The following is a 20328-nucleotide window of genomic DNA, read 5'->3' as shown; positions in this document are numbered from 1 at the left end:
CTCGTGGTAAAGCCTAAAGCTCCACGCTCACCACACTTCAGCCAAGTTGTAATGAAATACATTCAAATTTGGATCAGAACTGATTTAGAAGAACATCAAGTACATCTGTACTGTTGATCCATAATCATTTTAATAAAACATTCCTTTTGAATAAGGAGGAAAAGTGGACTTACTTCCAACTGACAGTTTGGTTCCTCCACCAAAAGTCAACCACAGTGATACAAACTGGTTTACTGGCTGTACAAAAACCTCCTGCTCTAAACACGCCGCTCTCTTCAGCCTCTACACGCAGTATTTCTGACCTATAATACAATATTAATGGGTTCTACAATCATCTAATAATGGAATAAACTACACACTGTAGATCTGCACACGTTCTGCCTTTTATTCCCAACAAGGATTATTTTATAAGCAGTGAAATATCTAAACTGAGGACTCGCTTGGTCCTTTAGAATTTACACAGCAGACACACTGAACTTCCTAAACACTAAATATACAGTTTTAAATTGGTAGAAAATGTTCTAGATAAAAGTTCTTCTAAAAGTATTAGATGAAAAGGTTCTTACTGTTTTCATTGTTTCCTCCACCAAAAAAGTCCTCCAGCCCTGATCCAGACAGACTGGGTGGCAGTCGTAGCTGCAGAGACCCTCAAATGAAAGGCAGAGTCAGTTAGATCTGCACAATAAGAGAGCGCCCTCTGCTGGACATTAAAGGGAATATTTCACTTCTAGTCTCTCTAGAATTGGACAAGCCTGGCTGAGCTGAAGTAGCTCCCAGCAATAGTCTCCACTACTGACCTCCACAAGCCTCTGAGACCCCCTTATTTTTCCTCTCCACTTAATGCCTTCAGGATCATCTGGGGGAGTGAAATGTCGTATAACCCTCAAATCATTCTGTCTTCGTTCAGAAAACTCTGGTGGGAATCAGAAGAGATTTCATTTCCCCACATCTCTATAAAAAGCTGCACTTTAAACATCAGATTCCACCCTGAGCAGAAACATCTGATCAGACAAGATCAGATAAATATGATCATCTTTACTCAGTGTTGGTAGAAAGATGATTTCCATAGAGGCTCCACTTTGCATGATCAGCCCATGCTTCAGTGCTCTGCTAGTGTTTATAGTCCTGTGAGTTTAACACTTCATGACTGAGAGCTGCTGCCCCACAAACTTCACCCACAGCAACCATGACTTTGGTCTCCATCTTCATCTGGACGCTCACCCTCTGGACTCAAGGTCACTCACTCATTTATCTTTGTATGAATTTATTTCTGTCCTGACTGATGTACATTCTTTTTGTATTTTATGTAGTTATATAGATCCTTTAATGTTGTATTTTAAATATATTTTAATATCTTTTCATTCTGTTTTCTTTTATTTCTCTCAGGATCCAGTGGTCAGGTGACTGTGACTCAGACTCCTGCAGTGAAAACTGTTTCTCCAGGAGACTCAGTGACCATCAGCTGTAGAACCAGCATTTCACCATCTGAGTGTTCACCTGGTTGTATCTCCTGGTATCAGCAGAAACCTGGAGAAGCACCTAAACTCCTGATCTATGGTGCTAACAGGAGACAGTCAGGTGTTCCAGCTCGTTTCAGTGGCAGTGGATCTGGAACTGACTTCACTCTGACCATCAGTAATGTCCAGACTGAAGATGCAGGAGATTATTACTGTCAGAGTTATCATTGGATCAGTAGTAGCTCTGTGTTCCCACAGTGTTTAGTAGGTGTACAAAAACCCCCCTCAGTCCAGCTGCACAGACACTGCACTGCTGCAGCTGGACTCTAATGCAGGTGCTGAGGGGGAGGATGGACCCACAGAATAACACACTCTGTGGAAATCAGGCCTTTAGATGGAGTTTGTTCTTCTGTTCATTAGACTGGAAATGCTTTGTGGTTTTAGGGGTTTATTTCCTGATCTCCACAGGTCTGGAACTAGCTGTAGAGTTCAGCTCCAGTCTCATTTATTCTAAAGTTTATTATAAGGATCTGGACAGATTACAAAATGGATGTTTCTCTCAGTCCTGAGAAAGAGGGAGTCCCTGAAGAAGTCCTTCAACAAACTCAGACTCAGCAGCTTTCAGTAGGAGATCATATTCAGAGGTGAGTAGACTGTAAAACAGTGGTTTGTCTGTTTAGCCTCAAATAATTATTTATGTTGGGAAAATCAGTTTAACTGACATTCAATTAAAATAAGAAATTCAAGGTATTAATTAAAGGTAAACCAGTTGAGGTAGTTTCCACATTAAGTCATGCAGGTTTCTCCAGTAATATTCAGAGACGTGTTCAGATCTTTAATGAAGACGTCACTGTGAAAAATAAACAGTAACACTATGTAAACAGAATGTCTGTTATAAGCTTTGAATATCTGAGTTTAAGTCAGAGCTGCTATAAAACCTTCAGGTGAACTGTTGTTAACTTGGCCCTAACATTACACTGTAAATCCCTTAGAGGTGCTAATCTCACCATCTTCACCTTTGACATGATTTGAGTCAAAATAGTCCAGTCTGGCTCTAAAAGTGCTTTGACATGACTTGGTTCATGACTATGTTCTACAGAGACACTCAGCGCTCAATTATATTTTAGACCTAATACTTTTTTATTTCACTGAAGCATCAACACTGGAGTCTGATTTGAAGCTGCTCTTTCTCTCTCAACACCTTTCACACTACACGACTTACACTGTTGTTCTGTGTTCCTACAGTGCAGAACTTCCCAAGAGTCTAACTGGACCTGATGGACACAGTGGTCAGCAGCAGTTGGTGTGCTGTTAGACAGAGTGACCCACCATGGAGTCTGACAGGCAGACTGACCAGCAGGAGGATCCACAGCCCACCTCAGCCCCTCCCAGCAGCCTCCTGGAGCTCCACCCTCCCACACTGATCAATAAAACTCCCACTACTGATCCTGGAGTGTGGAGCTGGGAGGTGTGCAGGAACGCTGCTGTGGGTTTTCTCACTGGCCATGTTCCTGCTGCACCATTACTCTCTGTACACTGTGATAAAGAGCCCAGGAGAATCAGCTGGAGCTTCATTCCCCACTGCACTTATTACACTGTTTATACTCCCATTACTTCCCTCAGAAGAACCTCACTACATGGTCTTCTGCAGGACCATCACATGCCACGTCATCATAAGTCATACTGCATGGTGATGTATACGGGCACGATGGCTATACAAGAGACCAGAGGAACCCACAAATATTTATTTTGGTCGTTTTCTTCATATCAAGCATTTTAAAAAATCGCTAATGGTCTGCTAATGTCTCACTAGCTAGCTAGCTTAATTACCCCTTCAACCTTAAATAGTCCAAACAGTGCCGATGCCTGAAGCACCGTAAAATAACTGCCGCTCCATTTAAGGTGGACCAGGATATTTGATCAAAAATCTGGAGAATCTCTGACTTCAGCTTCATATCACTGAAGAATTAGGGGGGGTGATAATAAATAACTGCCCCCCTCTTTGAAGCGTATGATCCCTAAATGTAACTAAAGCCCAGCAGTGAGGAGCTGAACTTTCCCCTCCTCTGCTGTCCCTGCAGACGGGCAGGGTCGCCTACAGAGCGGCGCTAGTAGCTGTTAATGAAGTGATGCTCTTTTATTAGAGGGTCTCATTTCAGAGGAAGATCTCAACCACTGCCCTGTAGTAACTAAATTCCAAGGGACAACATGACACTCGCCTACAAGAGATAGGGTTAAAAATAAGAAATAGGACTGGGTCTAAGACCCAGATATGATCATATAAACAGCACAGGTCAACTGTCACGGACTGACTAAGGTCTTAATTGACCAACAATTAGAAACAATGAAACATGAATCCAGACTCATATTAGCTGCACTACTCAAGACAGATGGATAGAAACACTTAATTAGATAGAAACACAACCTTCTGCAGGGGAGATGACAGTGTTATGACACCAACACAAGCAAGTGACCAGAGGAGCAAAGGAGTCTCTCGTATGTTACAGATTTAATCAGGAATTCACCCCACAGAATATTTCATTTTAAATAGATAACAGAACTGAATTACTGCTAAAGCTTTATCAAGTCAGTAAGAGGGGAGGGGCATTTCACACTGTAGTGAAGTGAAACTGTTACTATGGAAATCTTTTACACACCTCATGCAAACCACTTTGTTCAGTCCAGTTTTTGTTGTGTTCACACTGTCAAGGCCTGGTTCCATTCCACATTTTCCTTTTTCCTGGTGTTTTTATTTATTTTTTCCTAGTGAGCTGGAGTTGGAACCAGGTGCTGCTGATATCCACAATGCCAGTTTGGACTGAGGCTTGAGAATAAAAGCTCTGTTTGCAGTGTGCCCTGGAGCTCCCCGTCTTCTAGCACCTTGCAATTTAATAATTTTTAAAAAAGTGATCTAACATTTTCTTCATAAGTCTAATTTACATATAGTCCCTCTAATGTTGCTGCAACATTGAGCTGGGTGAGTAACAATTAGTAGTAACTGATCCCAGTGACTGTGTACAAGGACAACTGAAGTGGACCTAAACCTGCCCCTTGCAGAACTCCAAAGGTGAGGCTGTGAGGAGCAACGACATACCCTTTCCAGACCACCTTGTAGGATTGATCCTGAAGATGAGAGGTTCTGGTGATACACAGCCAAAGATAGATGAACATGAACAAGGAGTTTTAAGCAGTAAACAGTCACACACACACACAGAGAGAGAGAGACAGAGAGACAGAGAGAGAGAAGTGGGGTGGAACTCAGATCTGCATGAACAGGCCTGAGTCGTCCTCTTTCTCCCAGAATAGAGCAGCACTTTCACCAGACGTTCAGCTTCATTCAGCCAAACTCCCTCAAGATCAACACACAGCACTGCACTGAATCTCCAGCTGAACTCACTAGAGAACACAATGGTGTGCTCTTGTACAGTCTTTATAAGAGTCTCTGCACTCTGTTGCCATCTTGGCCAAGTTTCTAGTCATTCAAGATCTGCGTCCTGTCTCTCTGAATGAGGAGAGACCAAAAGACTCAAAACTAAAGGGCCAAATTACTGACAAATGAGTTGTCTGGTAAACTCAGAGAAACATCTAAAATCTTCTATTAATAACCTGGTATAAATAACACTGGGAGATTTTCCTGCATTCACTGGATCAGCTGTTCATTGAAGGGCTGGACTTTCTCTATACATAGACTCCACATTGAGCATTATGAACATCCCCATTCATTTTCCACCCAGTGACCATCTCCTGTATAAAGTCCGACTCGTATGAGAGGAGCAGCTCTGTAGATCTAGATCGGTCCTCGTGTTGGTTCTCTGAACCCGATTGTTCTTCAGTTTGGAGTTAAATACATCATTTAGATTTAGCACAGTCAGCACCCACCACCCTGTAGTACTCTTCACTCTTCCCTCACTGATCTACCTGATCGACCAGAGATTAGCAAACTCCGGTCATTTCGAGCAACACCTCCTCATTATTTATAGATACAGTCACATTCATGTTCCCATCCTGTGTTCACCAGCCCTGCTCCTGGAGACCTTCCTGCAGAACTCGGCACTGCGGCTTCACCCACGGAGCCCGGCTCTCAAAGTAGAGAAAGAACTAAAGTGGCAAATGATTTTCCCAACAAACCAAACCAAAGCTGAAGAGAAGGAAGGAGGGTTCCTTCATGTTCTTCTTTTTCCCATCAGAGACAGAGAACAGAAAAGAGAACCTGAAGCTAGAGCGAGTCGAGAAGTCAGGGGGAGTGAAATCTCTCAGCCCTCTTACCCAAATTACCGACTGCTGTTGACTCAAACTGAGTCTGTTGACTCAACCTGAGACACAGACACAGCAGTGTGTGGCTCCTTCTCTGGCCTTATGAAGCCTCTGCGCAGGTGTAGGACATTGGGCTTGATTGGCCCTGTGAGGTGCACGTTGTCTCCCTCTGGTGGACGGAGGCAGTGCAGCCCTGGAGCCAGCCCTTCCAGAATTAACATTAAAAACAGTTAGAACACGTAAAACGCTGAGATCACTAAACTTATTCTTAGTCATTAAATATCCACATTTGGTCCGTCGTTCTTTGCAGTGTGAAAAGGTTTCAGCCATTAATTGGAGCCATATTTTATGGCAATGTAAAATCCAATTCTTGGATTCAGACTTCCTTGAAGAGTGTCAAGATGCCAAGATGAAAGCTTAAATCTGCACGCCAATGTTTTCATTTGTGCTGCTCCAGCAAAAGCCGTTTTGAAATGCACAAGGGGAGCAATGTGTACAGTAGTTGTGAGTGATACACTGAAGATACATTGAAGGACATTATGTGAGGTATAGGGTTGTGTATAATCACCAACCCCAGGAAAAGATCTCCTCAAGAACTGAAGAGGAACTCAGCAGGCAGCCCTACTCTTCTCAGCAAAGTGGACGCTCACTCCTGCTAGATGCATGCTTGCAGTGCATACTGTCATTTGAGTTACATACATCTGGTCTGTCTAGAAGTGTTTAGATGATTACTGACTTTCCTCAAACAAGGTCCAAGACAGTTTACACGGTCTCAGAGACAAACTGGGAAAATTTCATCCAGACTTGTGTCTTTCAGTGGGAACACGGTGCTGCCTGAGAGCTTCTACAACTACTTCCAGACACTGACCATTGCCCTGTCCTTTCTGTTAAACATTGATGACAACACATCATCATCATCACCATCATCTTAAAATCACTTAATCCAGATAGGGTCGCAGTAGCAGTTAGGTAAGCAGAGAATCCCAGATGACCATGTCACTCACAACTTCCTCCTAGTCATTCTGGGGCAGCTCTACCACCTCAACTGACACCTCTCAACGTGCAGGAGCAGCAGCTCTACTCTGAGCTCCTCCCAATGTCCATGCTCCTCACCCTGTCAGGTAGAGTGTAGCTCGCCACCCTATGAAGAAAGCTCATTTCCGCCGTGAGCAGTGGGGTTCACTGGTTCCTCTTTCCACAGTGGAACAACTAGAACTTTCCTAACTCCTAATCCAACTACCATCAGATGTCATAAAAACAGTTCAAACCTCTCATTAAAACCTGTGAATGTCTTCATCCAGGAGAACCTCACTGACCTCAGACCAGCTGGTCATCATGATCTGCAGCTGATAATGAGGGGATTAAATGAATCTCCTGTTTAAATAGAATAAAAGTCTCTTTTCACAGGGAGTTTGGTTCCTCCACTGAAAGAGAACCACAGTGCTACATTTCAGTGAAGTCATTGTACATAAACCTCCATCACTCCTCACTGTTCACCCTGAGCTCTTCTACACTCATCAACTATTGATGAGCTTTAGAAATGAACGTCTAGCACTGAATGAACAGAACTGAGCTGATACTTTTTAATCAGATCTAAATAATCAGACGTCTTTATTATGGAGGTGTTTGGTGAGTCCATTTCCATAGAGGCTCCACTTTGCATGATCAGCCCATGCTTCAGTGCTCTGCTAGTGTTTATAGTCCTGTGAGTTTAACACTTCATGACTGAGAGCTGCTGACCCACAAACTTCACCCACAGCAACCATGGCTTTGGTCTCCATCTTCATCTGGACGCTCACCCTCTGGACTCAAGGTCGCTCAGTCATTTATCTTTGTAGGAATTTATTTCTGTCCTGACTGATGTACATTCTTTTTGTATTTTATATAGTTATATAGTTCCTTTAATGTTGTATATTAAATATACTTTAATATCTTTTCATTCTGTTTCATTATATTTCTGTCTCAGGATCCAGCGGTCAGGTGACGGTGACTCAGACTCCTGCAGTGAAAACTGTCTCTCCGGGAGACTCAGTGACCATCAGCTGTAGAACCAGCCCTCCAGTATATCTTGATAGCAATGGGGATTATTATATGTTCTGGTATCAGCAGAAACCTGGAGAAGCTCCTAAACTCCTGATCTACTCGGCTAACAGGAAACAGTCAGGAGTTCCAGCTCGTTTCAGTGGCAGAGGATCTGGATCTGACTTCACTCTGACCATCAGTAATGTCCAGACTGAAGATGCAGGAGATTATTACTGTCAGAGTCAACATTATATCAGTGGTAGCTACGTGTTCCCACAGTGTTTAGTAGGTGTACAAAAACCCCCCTCAGTCCAGCTGCACAGAGACTGCACTGCTGCAGCTGGACTCTACTGCAGGTGCTGAGGGGGAGGATGGACACACACAATAACACACTCTGTGGAAATCAGGACTTTAGATGGAGTTTGTTCTTCTGTTCATTAGATTGGAAATGCAGATTCTGCTGATATTTACTTTTCAGCACTTCTATCAGGATGAACAGCAGCACTTACTGCCTTGACTCAAAGCTTCTGGTCTTTACATTCTTTCATACCTGGCCTTCTGTCTGTGTTGGGCTTTTTAAAGGTTCTCCTCAGTTGTGATGTCATCTTCAACCTCCACACTGTCTCTTTTTCATTTGACATGCACTGCTGCTTGAAAATTCATGGAGACTTTACCATTTTTTGAATTTCTACATAAATTTGACCTAAAATATGATCAGATCTGCATTTAACTTGGAACAATAGACAAAGAAAGTTAAGAAATAACAAAAATATTTTATTTGCAACCAACAGGAAATCTGTTCTTTGGGTAAAAATATGTAAAAATCATTTTTCAGGCACGACTCGACTAGAGCAGCAATGACTTCAATCCGTCAGTTGCTATAACTGTTGATGAGCCCTGAACAGTGACTTGGAGGAATCTCGCCCGTCCCTCCTTACAGAACTGCTTCAACTCTGTGATGTTGGTGGGCTTTCCTGAATGAGGACCAGTTCCGTCCGCAGAATTTTTGTTGGACTGATGTCTGGACTTTGACTAAGCCACATTTCCAAATGCAACATTTCCTCTGATTCAAGCATTTTTGTAGGCTAACTTCTGTTTTCAGGCAGAAATGTTCCTCCTGGAGAGTAATGTCTTTCTCCAAGCTGTAATTCCTCACATACTGTTCTACTTCTTTACTTGCCTGATGGTGGAGTCATGAACACTGACATTAACCTGTGTGAGAGAGGCAACAGATCCTTAAATACTACCTTTATGTTCTGTGTGATCTTCCAGAATGTCCTACATCTTAGTCTTAGAGTCATTTTTGCTGGACGACCACTCCAGAGAAGGGAAACCGTGGTGTTGAATTTCCTTCATTTGTACGTCTGGCTGAAAGTGGCTCAGTAAAGTCCAAACTCATCAGTAATAGTTTTGAAAGCTCTTTTATTCTATTGAGCAGTGGAAAATAATGTTCTGAGGTCTTTAGAAATCTTATTTGACCAAGACATGGCATGCAGCCGCAGAAGTGTGAGGTAAAGCCCAGACTTTGACAGTGAAGACTCCAATTAACTGAACATCCTTACCCCAATAATCACCTGTACCAAGGTGAAAATTCTAGAGGTTCACATACTTTTACCAACGAGATTTAATGTTGGACGACTTTGTTCAATCAGTGGATGAAAACATGTCTAATTGCTAGTGTTATTAGTTTTGTTGGTTTCTCTTTATCTGTTGTTGTGACTGAAATGAACATCTGATCATATTTATGTCATGTTTATGGGGAAACTGATGAAATGATAAAGGATTCACAAACTTTAAATTAGCAATGTATGCAAAAATAAACTCCCGTGTTTCCTTGAAGTCACTCTTCTATAAGACACCCCAACAGATCTGTCAACCTGACCTTCATACAGCAGCTCAAAAGGAGAAAACCCACTGAATTGCTGAGTAACTCTTTGTAGATGAACCCCAGATATGGAAGCTGCTGTTTACAGTCCTTCAGATCAACTAGAACCATGGCCTGATTGTAGCTGAAGGCCTCTACATATTACTGTATTCTTAGTCCAACACACCTGACCCAGAGCTAATAATCCCTGAGGAGTTGAAGGAGGTTTAATACACTAAGACCACGACACACCCACAGTTATCAGCACTAAAGGAAGAAGTGAAACCAGCCCCCCACAGCCCACCCAGCTGAAGACAAACAAGCAGTTTAAAGCAGTAAACAGTCAGACAGAGAGAGAGAGAGACAGAGAGACAGAGAGAGAGAGAGAGAGAGAGAGAGACAGAGAGAGAGAGACAGAGACAGAGAGAGAGAGAGAGAGAGAGAGAGAGAGACAGACAGAGAGAGAGAGAGAGAGAGAGACAGAGACAGAGAGAGAGAGAGAGAGAGAGAGAGAGAGAGGGAGAGAGAGAGAGAGAGAGAGAGAGGGAGAGAGAGAGAGAGAGAGAGAGAGAGAGAGAGAGAGAGAGAGACAGAGAGAGAGAGAGAGAGAGAGACAGAGAGAGAGAGAGAGAGAGAGAGAGAGAGAGAGACAGAGACAGAGAGAGAGAGAGAGAGAGAGAGAGAGAGGGAGAGAGAGAGACAGAGAGAGAGAGAGAGAGAGACAGAGAGAGAGAGAGAGAGAGAGAGAGAGAGAGAGAGAGCAGTGGGGTGGAACTCAGATCTGCATGAACAGGCCTGAGTCGTCCTCTTTCTCCCAGAATAGAGCAGCACTTTCACCAGATGTTCAGCTTCATTCAGCCAAACTCCCTCAAGATCAACACACAGCACTGCACTGAATCTCCAGCTGAACTCCCTCTCTAACAACACTGACCATCACCATTCATCACAGTAAAGAACTCACAACGTCCAGAATGAAGCTTCATTTCAGCTCAGCAGCAGCACAGCTGAATCATCTGCCCAGTGAATGAAGGGACAGGGTCTCTGCACTAATAGACTCACAGTCATCTGTGTGATGAAGCCCTGGTGCCCACAGTGGTCAGGCTGACCCACATCATAAACTGAGAGCAGTCTTCTCCTGAAAGCTTTACCACTGTAATGTTTCAGCCTGACTTCTTCTTATCATTCCACAAAACGCTTTGTTTACCTCCATCATCAAGAGTAATGACTGTAGACCGTCTTAAACCGATGCTTCTGCACAGAGCACCCCTTTAGAGAAGACCCTTCCCAGAGCATGTGACCCCTCTCTTGACCTATGATCTGATTTATGATGAAGGAAGGCAAATAGAGACACTCAGCTTTTTCTCAGAAACACCAACATCCCAATTTCACAAGACCGTTTCCCATTAACACCGACATAAGAATGATGACATCATATGACATGTACTTTCTGAATGTGAAGGTTTAATACGTCCATCTGTACCATAACGTCCAGGTGTGTAACTCTGTCTTTGTCCTGAATTGTGTGTGAAATATTCACGTCATTTCATCTCAAATTAATGGGGAACCATGTCTGTAACATTGGGAAGGTTTTCAAGGATTTACACATGATATGAACTTTTAATTTTAATTTTATTGTGCAGAATTAAATGAACGCTCAGAAAACAGCAGCTCACTTTAATGAATGAGTGACAATAATAAACACATTCTGAATGAATAAATAGATTAATAAACGTCTGATCGTGTGAGTCAGTGTGACGTATCAGTGCGCTCAGATTAATGAAAGCTGCTGGCAGATTCATTAAATTATATAAATGTTAAAAATTATTTAAGATATTTTGATTGGAGTTTCATCACTAGACATGGAACTCCATCATTTACTGATATATTACTGAAATACTTAGATATTTATTTATTTGTTTATTTCTTTTGCTCTTTTAGTTTTGTTTATTTGATTCAAAACTGATTAATTCCTATAAAGGCTCTATTTACAGACATTTCTAGTCAGAGAAAAAACACATCATTGTCGATTAAAGCATTTCATTACAATAAATCCTCAAAATTGGAGACATGACACTGAAGTGTTTCTGATCTAAATGCTTTATTTTTACAAGAGAAATGAACAGATTTATTTATTTCCAGTAAATTACAGATCAGAGAGATGTTTATAAGTTTATTGTTGCTGATTACAAAAAAAGAAAATAACATAATAAACAATCAAAGACTGCAGATGTTAATACTGAAACTCTTTATTGTGATGATGAAGTGATGAGATGAAGATCAGAGCATTAAGCAGAGCCATGTTTGAGCTCACTGAAGATCAAGAGGAGCTCTAGCAGCTCCAACACACGCGTGGACGCTCACTGCCCAGTGCACTGCTCTCTGCTCAGGGTTTGGCTGACAGGAGTCTGGGAGTCCTTGGTGGCCTCACAGGTCACTGTCTTCTTTAGCCACTGGTCCTCCTGGAGGGTCAGGGTGCTGCTCCAGCTGTAGAGGCCGTCGTCCTTCTGCAGAAGCCCGGGGCTCTGGCTAACCCCCGAGCTCCAGCTGCTCCCGTCCACCTTCCAGCTCAGCCTCCAGTCTGAGGGGAAGCCCTTGTTGGCCAAACACACGAGTGTGGCCTTCCCCTGCTGCAGCTCCACGCTGGAGGGGGGCAGGACCGTGAGGGTGGGCGCGGCCACACCTAGGACACACACACAGTTTCATTTCCCTTATTTCTAACAGAGCACAACTGAGTTCAGTGATGCATTAGAAACCAAACTCTAATTACAACCTTAATCTCAACCGTTTCACACACAAACTCATATTTACAATCACATTCATAGCTGCACTTCATTTCCATTTTCATTAGAAAATATTACTGAATTTCACTCAGTAAAACTCGGACATTCTGCACATCGTGTGATGGGAAATTTGAAATGGAACATGATTTTATTTCCTCCAAAACAATAAATAATCCCTAAATAAATGGAGCTGCAGTCTCCATGTACTATGGCTTCAAAGCTTTAGAGCAGAAAACGCCGCTCATAATAACCTCCACATTGTGGCTTCCAGATGGAGACAGAACTGCTGTAATGGAGCCCAACACTGACACTACAATCCAGCTCTACATCTGATCTTTTTAAAGAAATCTCATTACTGAACACTTCACAGGAAACCTTTAGGAAATATTAGTGTTTTAAAGAAAAGAAATCCAGTTCAGAAACAGGAGCTTGTGGTAAAGCCTAAAGCTCCACGCTCGCCACACTTCAGCCAAGTTGTAATGAAATACATTCAAATTTGGATCAGAACTGATTTAGAAGAACATCAAGTACGTCTGTACTGTTGATCCATAATCATTTTAATGAAACATTCCTTTTGAATAAGGAGGAAAAGTGGACTTACTTCCAACTGACAGTTTGGTTCCTCCACCAAAAGTGAACCACAGTGATACAAACTGGTTTACTGGCTGTACAAAAACCTCCTGCTCTCAACACGCCGCTCTCTTCAGCCTCTACACGCACTATTTCTGACCTATAATACAATATTAATGGGTTCTACAATCATCTAATAATGGACTAAACTACACACTGTAGATCTGCACACGTTCTGCCTTTTATTCCCAACAAGGATTATTTTATAAGCAGTGAAATATCTAACTAAATAAACAGTTTTAAATTGGTAGAAAATGTTCTAGATAAAAGTTCTTCTAAAAGTTTTAGATGAAAAGGTTCTTACTGTTTTCATTGTTTCCTCCACCAGAAAGTCCTCCAGCCCTGATCCAGACAGACTGGGTGGCAGTCGTAGCTGCAGAGACCCTCAAATGAAAGGCAGAGACAGTTAGAACTGCACAATAAGAGAGCGCCCTCTGCTGGACATTAAAGGGGATATTTCACTTCTAATCTCTCTAGAATTAGACAAGCCTGGCTGAGCTGAAGTAGCTCCCAGCAATAGTCTCCACTACTGACCTCCACAAACCTCTGAGACCCCCTTATTTTTCCTCTCCACTTAATGCCTTCAGGATCATCTGGGGGAGTGAAATGTCATATAACCCTCAAATCATTCTGTCTTCGTTCAGAAAACTCTGGTGGGAATCAGAAGAGATTTCATTTCCCCACATCTCTATAAAAAGCTACACTTTAAACATCAGATTCCACCCTGAGCAGAAACGTCTGATCAGACAAGATCAGATAAATATGATCATCTTTACTCAGTGCTGTTAGAAAGATGATTTCCATAGAGGCTCCACTTTGCATGATCAGCCCATGCTTCAGTGCTCTGCTAGTGTTTATAGTCCTGTGAGTTTAACACTTCATGACTGAGAGCTGCTGCCCCACAAACTTCACCCAGAGCAACCATGACTTTGGTCTCCATCTTCATCTGGACGCTCACCCTCTGGACTCAAGGTAACTCACTCATTTATCTTTGTGGGGAATCATGTGTACAGAAGTGCTTCTAATTTAAAATGTTCCATTCACAGTCGTTGTGCATCTAAGTATGAATTTGAAAGCAAAACCTTTTTTAATTTAACTTCATATTTTTTTTGGCTCTAAACATAAAAACTGTTTTGTTTTATTATTTTTAAATACATCTACAAATTTAAAATTATTCATTTTCAGGATCCAGTGGTCAGGTGACTGTGACTCAGACTCCTGCAGTGAAAACCGTTTCTTCAGTTTCTTCACGAGAATCAGTCACTATGAGCTGCAAGTTCAACCTACCACCATCAGATTGTTCTGCTCCGTGTATCTTCTGGTATCAGCAGAAGCCTGGAGAAGCTCCTAAACTCCTGATCTACAGGGCTAACAGGAGACAGTCAGGTGTTCCAGATCGTTTCAGTGGCAGTGGATCTGGATCTGACTTCACTCTGACCATCAGTAATGTCCAGACTGAAGATGCAGGAGATTATTACTGTCAGAGTTATCATTGGATCAGTAGTAGTGCTGTGTTCCCACAGTGTTTAGTAGGTGTACAAAAACCCCCCTCAGTCCAGCTGCACACAGACTGCACTGCTGCAGCTGGACTCTACTGCAGGTGCTGAGGGGAGGATGGACACACACAATAACACACTCTGTGGAAATCAGGACTTTAGATGGAGTTTGTTCTTCTGTTCATTAGACTGGAAATGCTTTGTGGTTTTAGGGGTTTATTTCCTGATCTCCACAGGTCTGGAACTAGCTGTAGAGTTCAGCTCCAGTCTCATTTATTCTAAAGTTTATTATAAGGATCTGGACAGATTATGAAATGGATGTTTCTCTCAGTCCTGAGAAAGAGGGAGTCCCTGAAGAAGTCCTTCAACAAACTCAGACTCATCAGCTTTAGTAGGAGATCATATTCAGAGGTGAGTAGTAAACAGAATATTATAATTACTTCTGTACAAACCTATTAGTGAATGTAATACTCTGTTTTCTCAGGTCCATTTCACTCATTATCATTTAGTTCAGCTGCTGGTCTGCTGGGACATGATATTAAGAGGTGAGTAGGTATTAGTTACACCTACATCAGTTCAATTTATAATGGAAATTGTAAGTTTTGAGCTGGTCTGTCAGATTTATTCTAAAAAAATCTGCATTCTTACATTAAGGATACACTAGGGTTGGGGGAAAATCCATTCTTAGATGCATCGCCATGCGGACATGGACAATTCTGAATCGATTCACAAATGGCACAAAATTGATTTTCTAAGTATTTAATTTCTAATGTAGTGTTGATGGAATGCAAAGGGCAGAACACGGAAATGCGGGAGTGCAGTGCCCGGACAGTCTGTGGTGGCCCATAACAAAAACACTGCTGGAGGAGCGAGAACTCCGACCGGCTCTGCATTAAAAGCCAGGTTAGATCGAGAGTCACAGCCCAAATGTTAAGAAGAGCCATTTCGTCATTTCAGCAAAAATCTGACTGCCTTAGGAGTCACAGCATTTTATGTCCAGTTTGTCTGTGTGTGATATTTTCATATTATTGGTTAAAAAACAAATGAAAACGCAGACTTACTTTGCTCTTGTTTAAGGTTTACTCCCATCTTCCATCATTAGCTTCTCATTCTCCAGCTTCTTGTTAAAAATTTTCCCATTCCACCTTAAATTCAGCTTGATATGCCTGATTGTAAACGTGGCACCATTTAAGGCGGAATGGGAAAATTTGAAAGAAAAGCAACTTCATTCTCACAGCTTGTTACTGTTTGTCAGTCTCTCATTGCAGATTTAGCGTTGCAGGAAACCAACTGCTCTGCTTATGTAACAGGCAGAGCTGTCACTGAGCTTTCATTTTTGGGCTTGGGCGGCCACCGTAGTTGAAGAGCAGCTCCCCCTCCCCTCCCTGTCACGTTGGGTGTTTGGTCATTTAGCGTCAGTATTTAGGCATGGTGAGCATGCGTTGGGTTAAGCTCAGGCTTCCTTGATGGTTGGGCTAGATGACTGCAGGACTTGCTGCTGGGTCAATTGGTTGAAGGTATGTGTTGGGTGTTTCAGTGTACGTGGTGTCAAAAATCAGGACACTATGCTAGGGATTGTGATAATGAACGTGTTTCAGCGCGCCCGGCAGGAGCTTACTTTCAGAGCCGTGTGGCCTTTAACTCTCAGCCGGCGGAAAACTAGCTCCCACCAATGTGCAGAGTCACACATTGGGAGGGGACAGTATTGGCTCAATCCCACAGCATCCTAGGCATCAGTCTTCTATTCCATCTTTAGTTGGGCAGTGCCCAAAAGTAGCTATCCGATTGAGAGGAGTGGTGGTTAATTGTTTGCTTGATACTGGGTCGATGGTTTCCACTATAGCTGAAAGTTTCGTTAATCAACACATTCAAAGCAAACTGCATTCTTGCCGGTGGTTGCAGCTTCGTGCAGCTAACGGCTTAGAAATTCCTCATGTGGGCTATGTGGAGTTAACTGTAGAGTTGCTTGGGAAGTCTATCCCTAACAGGGGTTGGTTGGTAGTTAAGGATCCTCCAGGGCTTAGTACACCATTAGTAGTTCCTGGTGTGTTGGGCATGAATGTGATTCGGGAGTGTTATCAGGAACTCTTTTGCCAGCATGGCCCTGCCTTGTTTGATCTTCCTCCAGTTGTTCATGCATCACCACCCAGCAGCAAGCCCTGCAGCATTGTCATCAGGCTTCAGATGGATCCTCTACTTTAGCAACCGGGGTAGCTAAGGTTAGGGCATGGAGGCATATCCATATACCAGCAGGTACGTTACAGATGGTCACGGCCACATGCTCTAGCCAGTTTGGTGAGTGCCCTACAGGGGTCTTAGTGGAACCTTCTGACACTTTGGGTGTTTTATCTGATGGCTTGCTAGTTGCTGTCTCTCTAGTCAAAGTAGTTCGAGGAAAAGTATATGTGCCAGTGGTAAATGTGGGTTGTACCACTGTTGCTCTGCCCCCACGTTGTCCCTTAGGGGTGTTGACCATTGTGCAGGTTGTGAGTCTGCCTGCTGGGGTCACTGAGGAGGTGAGTGATGGACCCACTATGATGGTTGCCCAAGTTCAGGCTCATGTAGCTCAGTCCAGTCCAATCTTAGAGCAGATTGGGGCTTTAGACCTGTCCGTTCTTTCCCCAGTAGATCAGGGGAGGGTGCGGTCACTTCTTAGAAAGCATGCTGCAGTGTTCTTCTCATTTGAGGGGGATATTGGATGTACTGGGTTAATTTCCCATGATATCCCCTTGTTGGACGATATACCAATAAGACAGAGGTACAGACGTATTCCCCCATCGGATTATGATTCTGTCAAGGCTCATATCCGGCAGCTGCTTGAGAACCAGGTTATTCAGGAAAGTTGCAGTCTGTATGCTTCGCCCATTGTCCTGGTTAAGAAAAAAGATGGTAGCCTCCGTATGTGCGTTGATTACCGTCAGCTTAACAATAAAACTAGGAAGGATGCATTTCCACTGCCTTGGATTGAGGAGACTTTAGATGCCTTATCAGGGGCTCAGTGGTTTTCAACAATGGACTTAGCTAGTGGGTACAATCAGATACCAGTCACTGAGGGTGACCATCCAAAGATGCCTTTCTGTACTCCCTATGGTTTATTCTAGTTCAACTGGATGCCCTTCCAGAGACTGATAGAAAGGATGCTTGGGGACCAAAATTGCCAGTCATTATTGCTGTACCTTGATGACATCATTGTGTTTTCTTCTGATATAGATCAGCACTTGAGCTGATTGGAGCTGGTGCTGAATCGACTAGGACAAGCAGGGTTGAAAGCCAAATTGGAGAAATGCTGTTTCTTTCGGCGTCAAGTTCGGTACCTGGGCCATCTTGTGTCTGACAAGGGGGTGTCTACAGATCTGGTATCTGCTGTGGCTAACTGGCCACGTCCCACTTCTGTTTCAGAACTACACTCATTTCTTGGCTTTGCCAGTTATTATCGATGTTTTATTGAGGGGTTTTCAAAGATGGCTGCCCCATTACATCGTTTAGTAGCTGAGGCAGGTGGGACGGAGATTCGGAAAGGCTAGGGGCCTTGTTTGTCTGATGTCTGGTTAGAGCAGTGTGAAACCAGCTTTCAGATTTTGAAAAGTAAGCTTGTGAATGCACCTACACTTGCTTTTGCTAATTTTTCACTCCTATTTATTTTGGAGGTTGATGCCAGTCATAGGGGCTTGCTCTCCCAGGAGCAGGATGGTCGAGTGTGTCCCGTTGCTTATGCAAGCCGTAGTCTCAACCCCAACGAGAAGTTGTATAGCTCAATGAAATTGGAGTTCTTGGGTTTGAAGTGGGCAATGACAGAAAAATTCCGTGAGTATTTTTGGGGCCAGGCTAAGTTGGGTGCTACTGAGCAGCGTTGGGTTGCTCAGTTGTCAGCGTTTCATTACACCATCCATTACCAGCCTGGCCATGTGAATAAAAACGATGATTCTTTGTCTCAACAGAAAGTGTCCACTCCAGAAGAGCTGCAGGGTTCAGCTATGGGAGGTGTGACTTTGCCTCTGGCTCTTCGGCATGAAGCTAGGGAAGAAGCCCCTTTGCAACCAGTAGCTCAGCTTTCAATTTCTGTTTCTCCTTCTCGTACCGTGGAAGAATTGAAGCGTTTGCAGGAAGCTGATTTAGGTATTGGGCCATTCATCTCTTTTTGGCAGGATATATTCGACAATGGGATAGAGTTGTCATGCATAATGGGCTACTGTATCGAAAAATTCTGAAGCCCGATGGTGGGGAGGAAGTTTTGCAATTTTTGCTTCCAGAATGTTTGCAGGAGGAAGTGCTGCGACAACTGCATGACCATCATGGTCATCAGGGTATAGAACGTACCACAGCGTTGGTGAGGGAGCGGTGTTATTGGCCTGGCATGGCTAATGATATTAAGCTGTGGTGCCAGCAATGTGAGAGGTGTACCCTTGCTAAACCCCCACAGCCACGGCTGCGTGCCCCCATGGGACACCTTTTGGCCTCAAGACCAAATGAGGTAGTCTCTTTTTTTTGGAGCCTGCTAGTGATAGCACAGAGCAGGTTTTGGTTATAACAGATGCTTTCTGTAAATTTACTCAGGTAATTCCCACTCGAGATCAAAGAGCTTCCACAGTGGCGAGGGTGCTAGTGCAGCACTGGTTTTATCGTTATGGTGTGCCTGCACGTTTACATTCAGACTGTGGGTCAAGCTTTGAGAGTTCTCTGGTTCACCAACTTTGTGATCTGTATGGAATCCAAAAGACACGAACCACCCCATACCATCCCCAAGGTAATGGCCAGTGCGAGCGATTTAATCGTATGCTGCACAATTTGCTGCGCACCCTATCCAAGGAACAGAAGAGCCATTGGCCAGATTATCTGCCCCAGTTAGTGTTTAATTATAATTCATCTATCCATCAGTCTACAGGGGAATCGCCACATTTTTTCCTGTTTGGGCAGGAGCCTCAACTCCCAGTGGACTTTTTGTTGGGTAGGGTGTAGGAAACTGATAGCAGAGCAGTTTGTGATTGGGTGCAGGAACATCAGGGGAGTCTCCAGGTTGCGTTTAAAAGGGCAAGGGAGAGATTCCAGTGGCCAATTTGGCTGGTACTAGTTCCTTCTCAAGTGCTGAACCTAGTGGTTTAGAAGCCCCTGTTGCATCTGACGTAGAAGTTGGTGACTTGGGCTTAGTTAATATGTGGCGAACAACTCGAATAACGGCAGGCCAGCATAAGAATCCTCATCGTTTGCCAATGTCCATGGTGAGTGTAGCTAATGACTGTGCACCTCTGGTATCTGGTTTGAGCAATATGGCTGAAGCACATTTTAGACCCTAGGATTAGTCCCTGTGAGTAACATTTTGGGGTATTTTGTTGACGGGACGCCGACACAACATGTGGGGGGTAGAATGTAACAGGCAGAGCTGTCACTGAGCTTTCATTTTTGGGCTTGGGCGGCCACCGTAGTTGAGGAGCAGCTCCCCCTCCCCTCCCTGTCACGTTGGGTGTTTGGTCATTTAGTGTTTAGTATTTAGGCAGGTGAGCATGTGTTGGGTTAAGCTCAGGCTTCCTTGTTGGTTGGGCTAAATGACTGCAGGACTTGCTGCTGGGTCAATTGGTTGAAGGTATGTGCTGGGTGTTTCAATGCCTTTTTTTGAGTAAGAATTAAGATCATTTTAAAGTGATGTGAATGCATTGCTACACAAGGAATTCTGCCAGAGCTCAGAGACGAGAGCTCAGGTAAGCGCCTTGGGGTCAGACGGAAGGAGCATTCACATGACCCGTTTTGTGGGACTCGGCTCGTTCGCAAGCGTCACTGCGAGCTGCCTATCGCTCGAGTGAGCTTGGGGAACGGCCGAGTGGGTCCAGTGT

At 43.5% G+C, this 20328-nt stretch overlaps 4 gene segments (V, D, J or C); 2 read left to right on the top strand and 2 right to left on the bottom strand.

The window, feature by feature from the left end:
- LOC119264303 overlaps positions 1 to 1085 on the bottom strand; it is a 2062-nt gene extending 977 nt beyond the window's left edge. The window contains 3 exon segments of the C gene segment in view: positions 567 to 636; positions 798 to 913; positions 1040 to 1085. Of these exon segments, the coding sequence occupies positions 567 to 636; positions 798 to 913; positions 1040 to 1085 (232 nt within the window).
- Positions 1086 to 1177: 92 nt separating this feature from the next.
- Positions 1178 to 1934, top strand: LOC119264362. The segment is given in 2 exon segments: positions 1178 to 1235; positions 1387 to 1934. Coding segments are annotated over 2 exon segments (450 nt in total).
- A 5541-nt stretch (positions 1935 to 7475) lies between these two features.
- LOC108416912 lies at positions 7476 to 8048 on the top strand (the record flags this gene model as incomplete). The annotated part of the segment is given in 2 exon segments: positions 7476 to 7524; positions 7678 to 8048. Coding segments are annotated over 2 exon segments (420 nt in total), but the record flags the coding sequence as incomplete, so codon positions are not given.
- A 3779-nt stretch (positions 8049 to 11827) lies between these two features.
- On the bottom strand, positions 11828 to 14064 carry LOC108417247. The segment is given in 4 exon segments: positions 11828 to 12277; positions 13312 to 13380; positions 13542 to 13580; positions 14052 to 14064. Coding segments are annotated over 4 exon segments (444 nt in total).
- Between the last annotated feature and the right edge of the window lie 6264 nt (positions 14065 to 20328).

Source organism: Pygocentrus nattereri, chromosome 11 (genome assembly GCF_015220715.1).
Source record: "Pygocentrus nattereri isolate fPygNat1 chromosome 11, fPygNat1.pri, whole genome shotgun sequence".
Lineage (NCBI taxonomy): Eukaryota > Metazoa > Chordata > Actinopteri > Characiformes > Serrasalmidae > Pygocentrus > Pygocentrus nattereri.
This window is presented reverse-complemented; position numbering and strand designations above follow the sequence as displayed.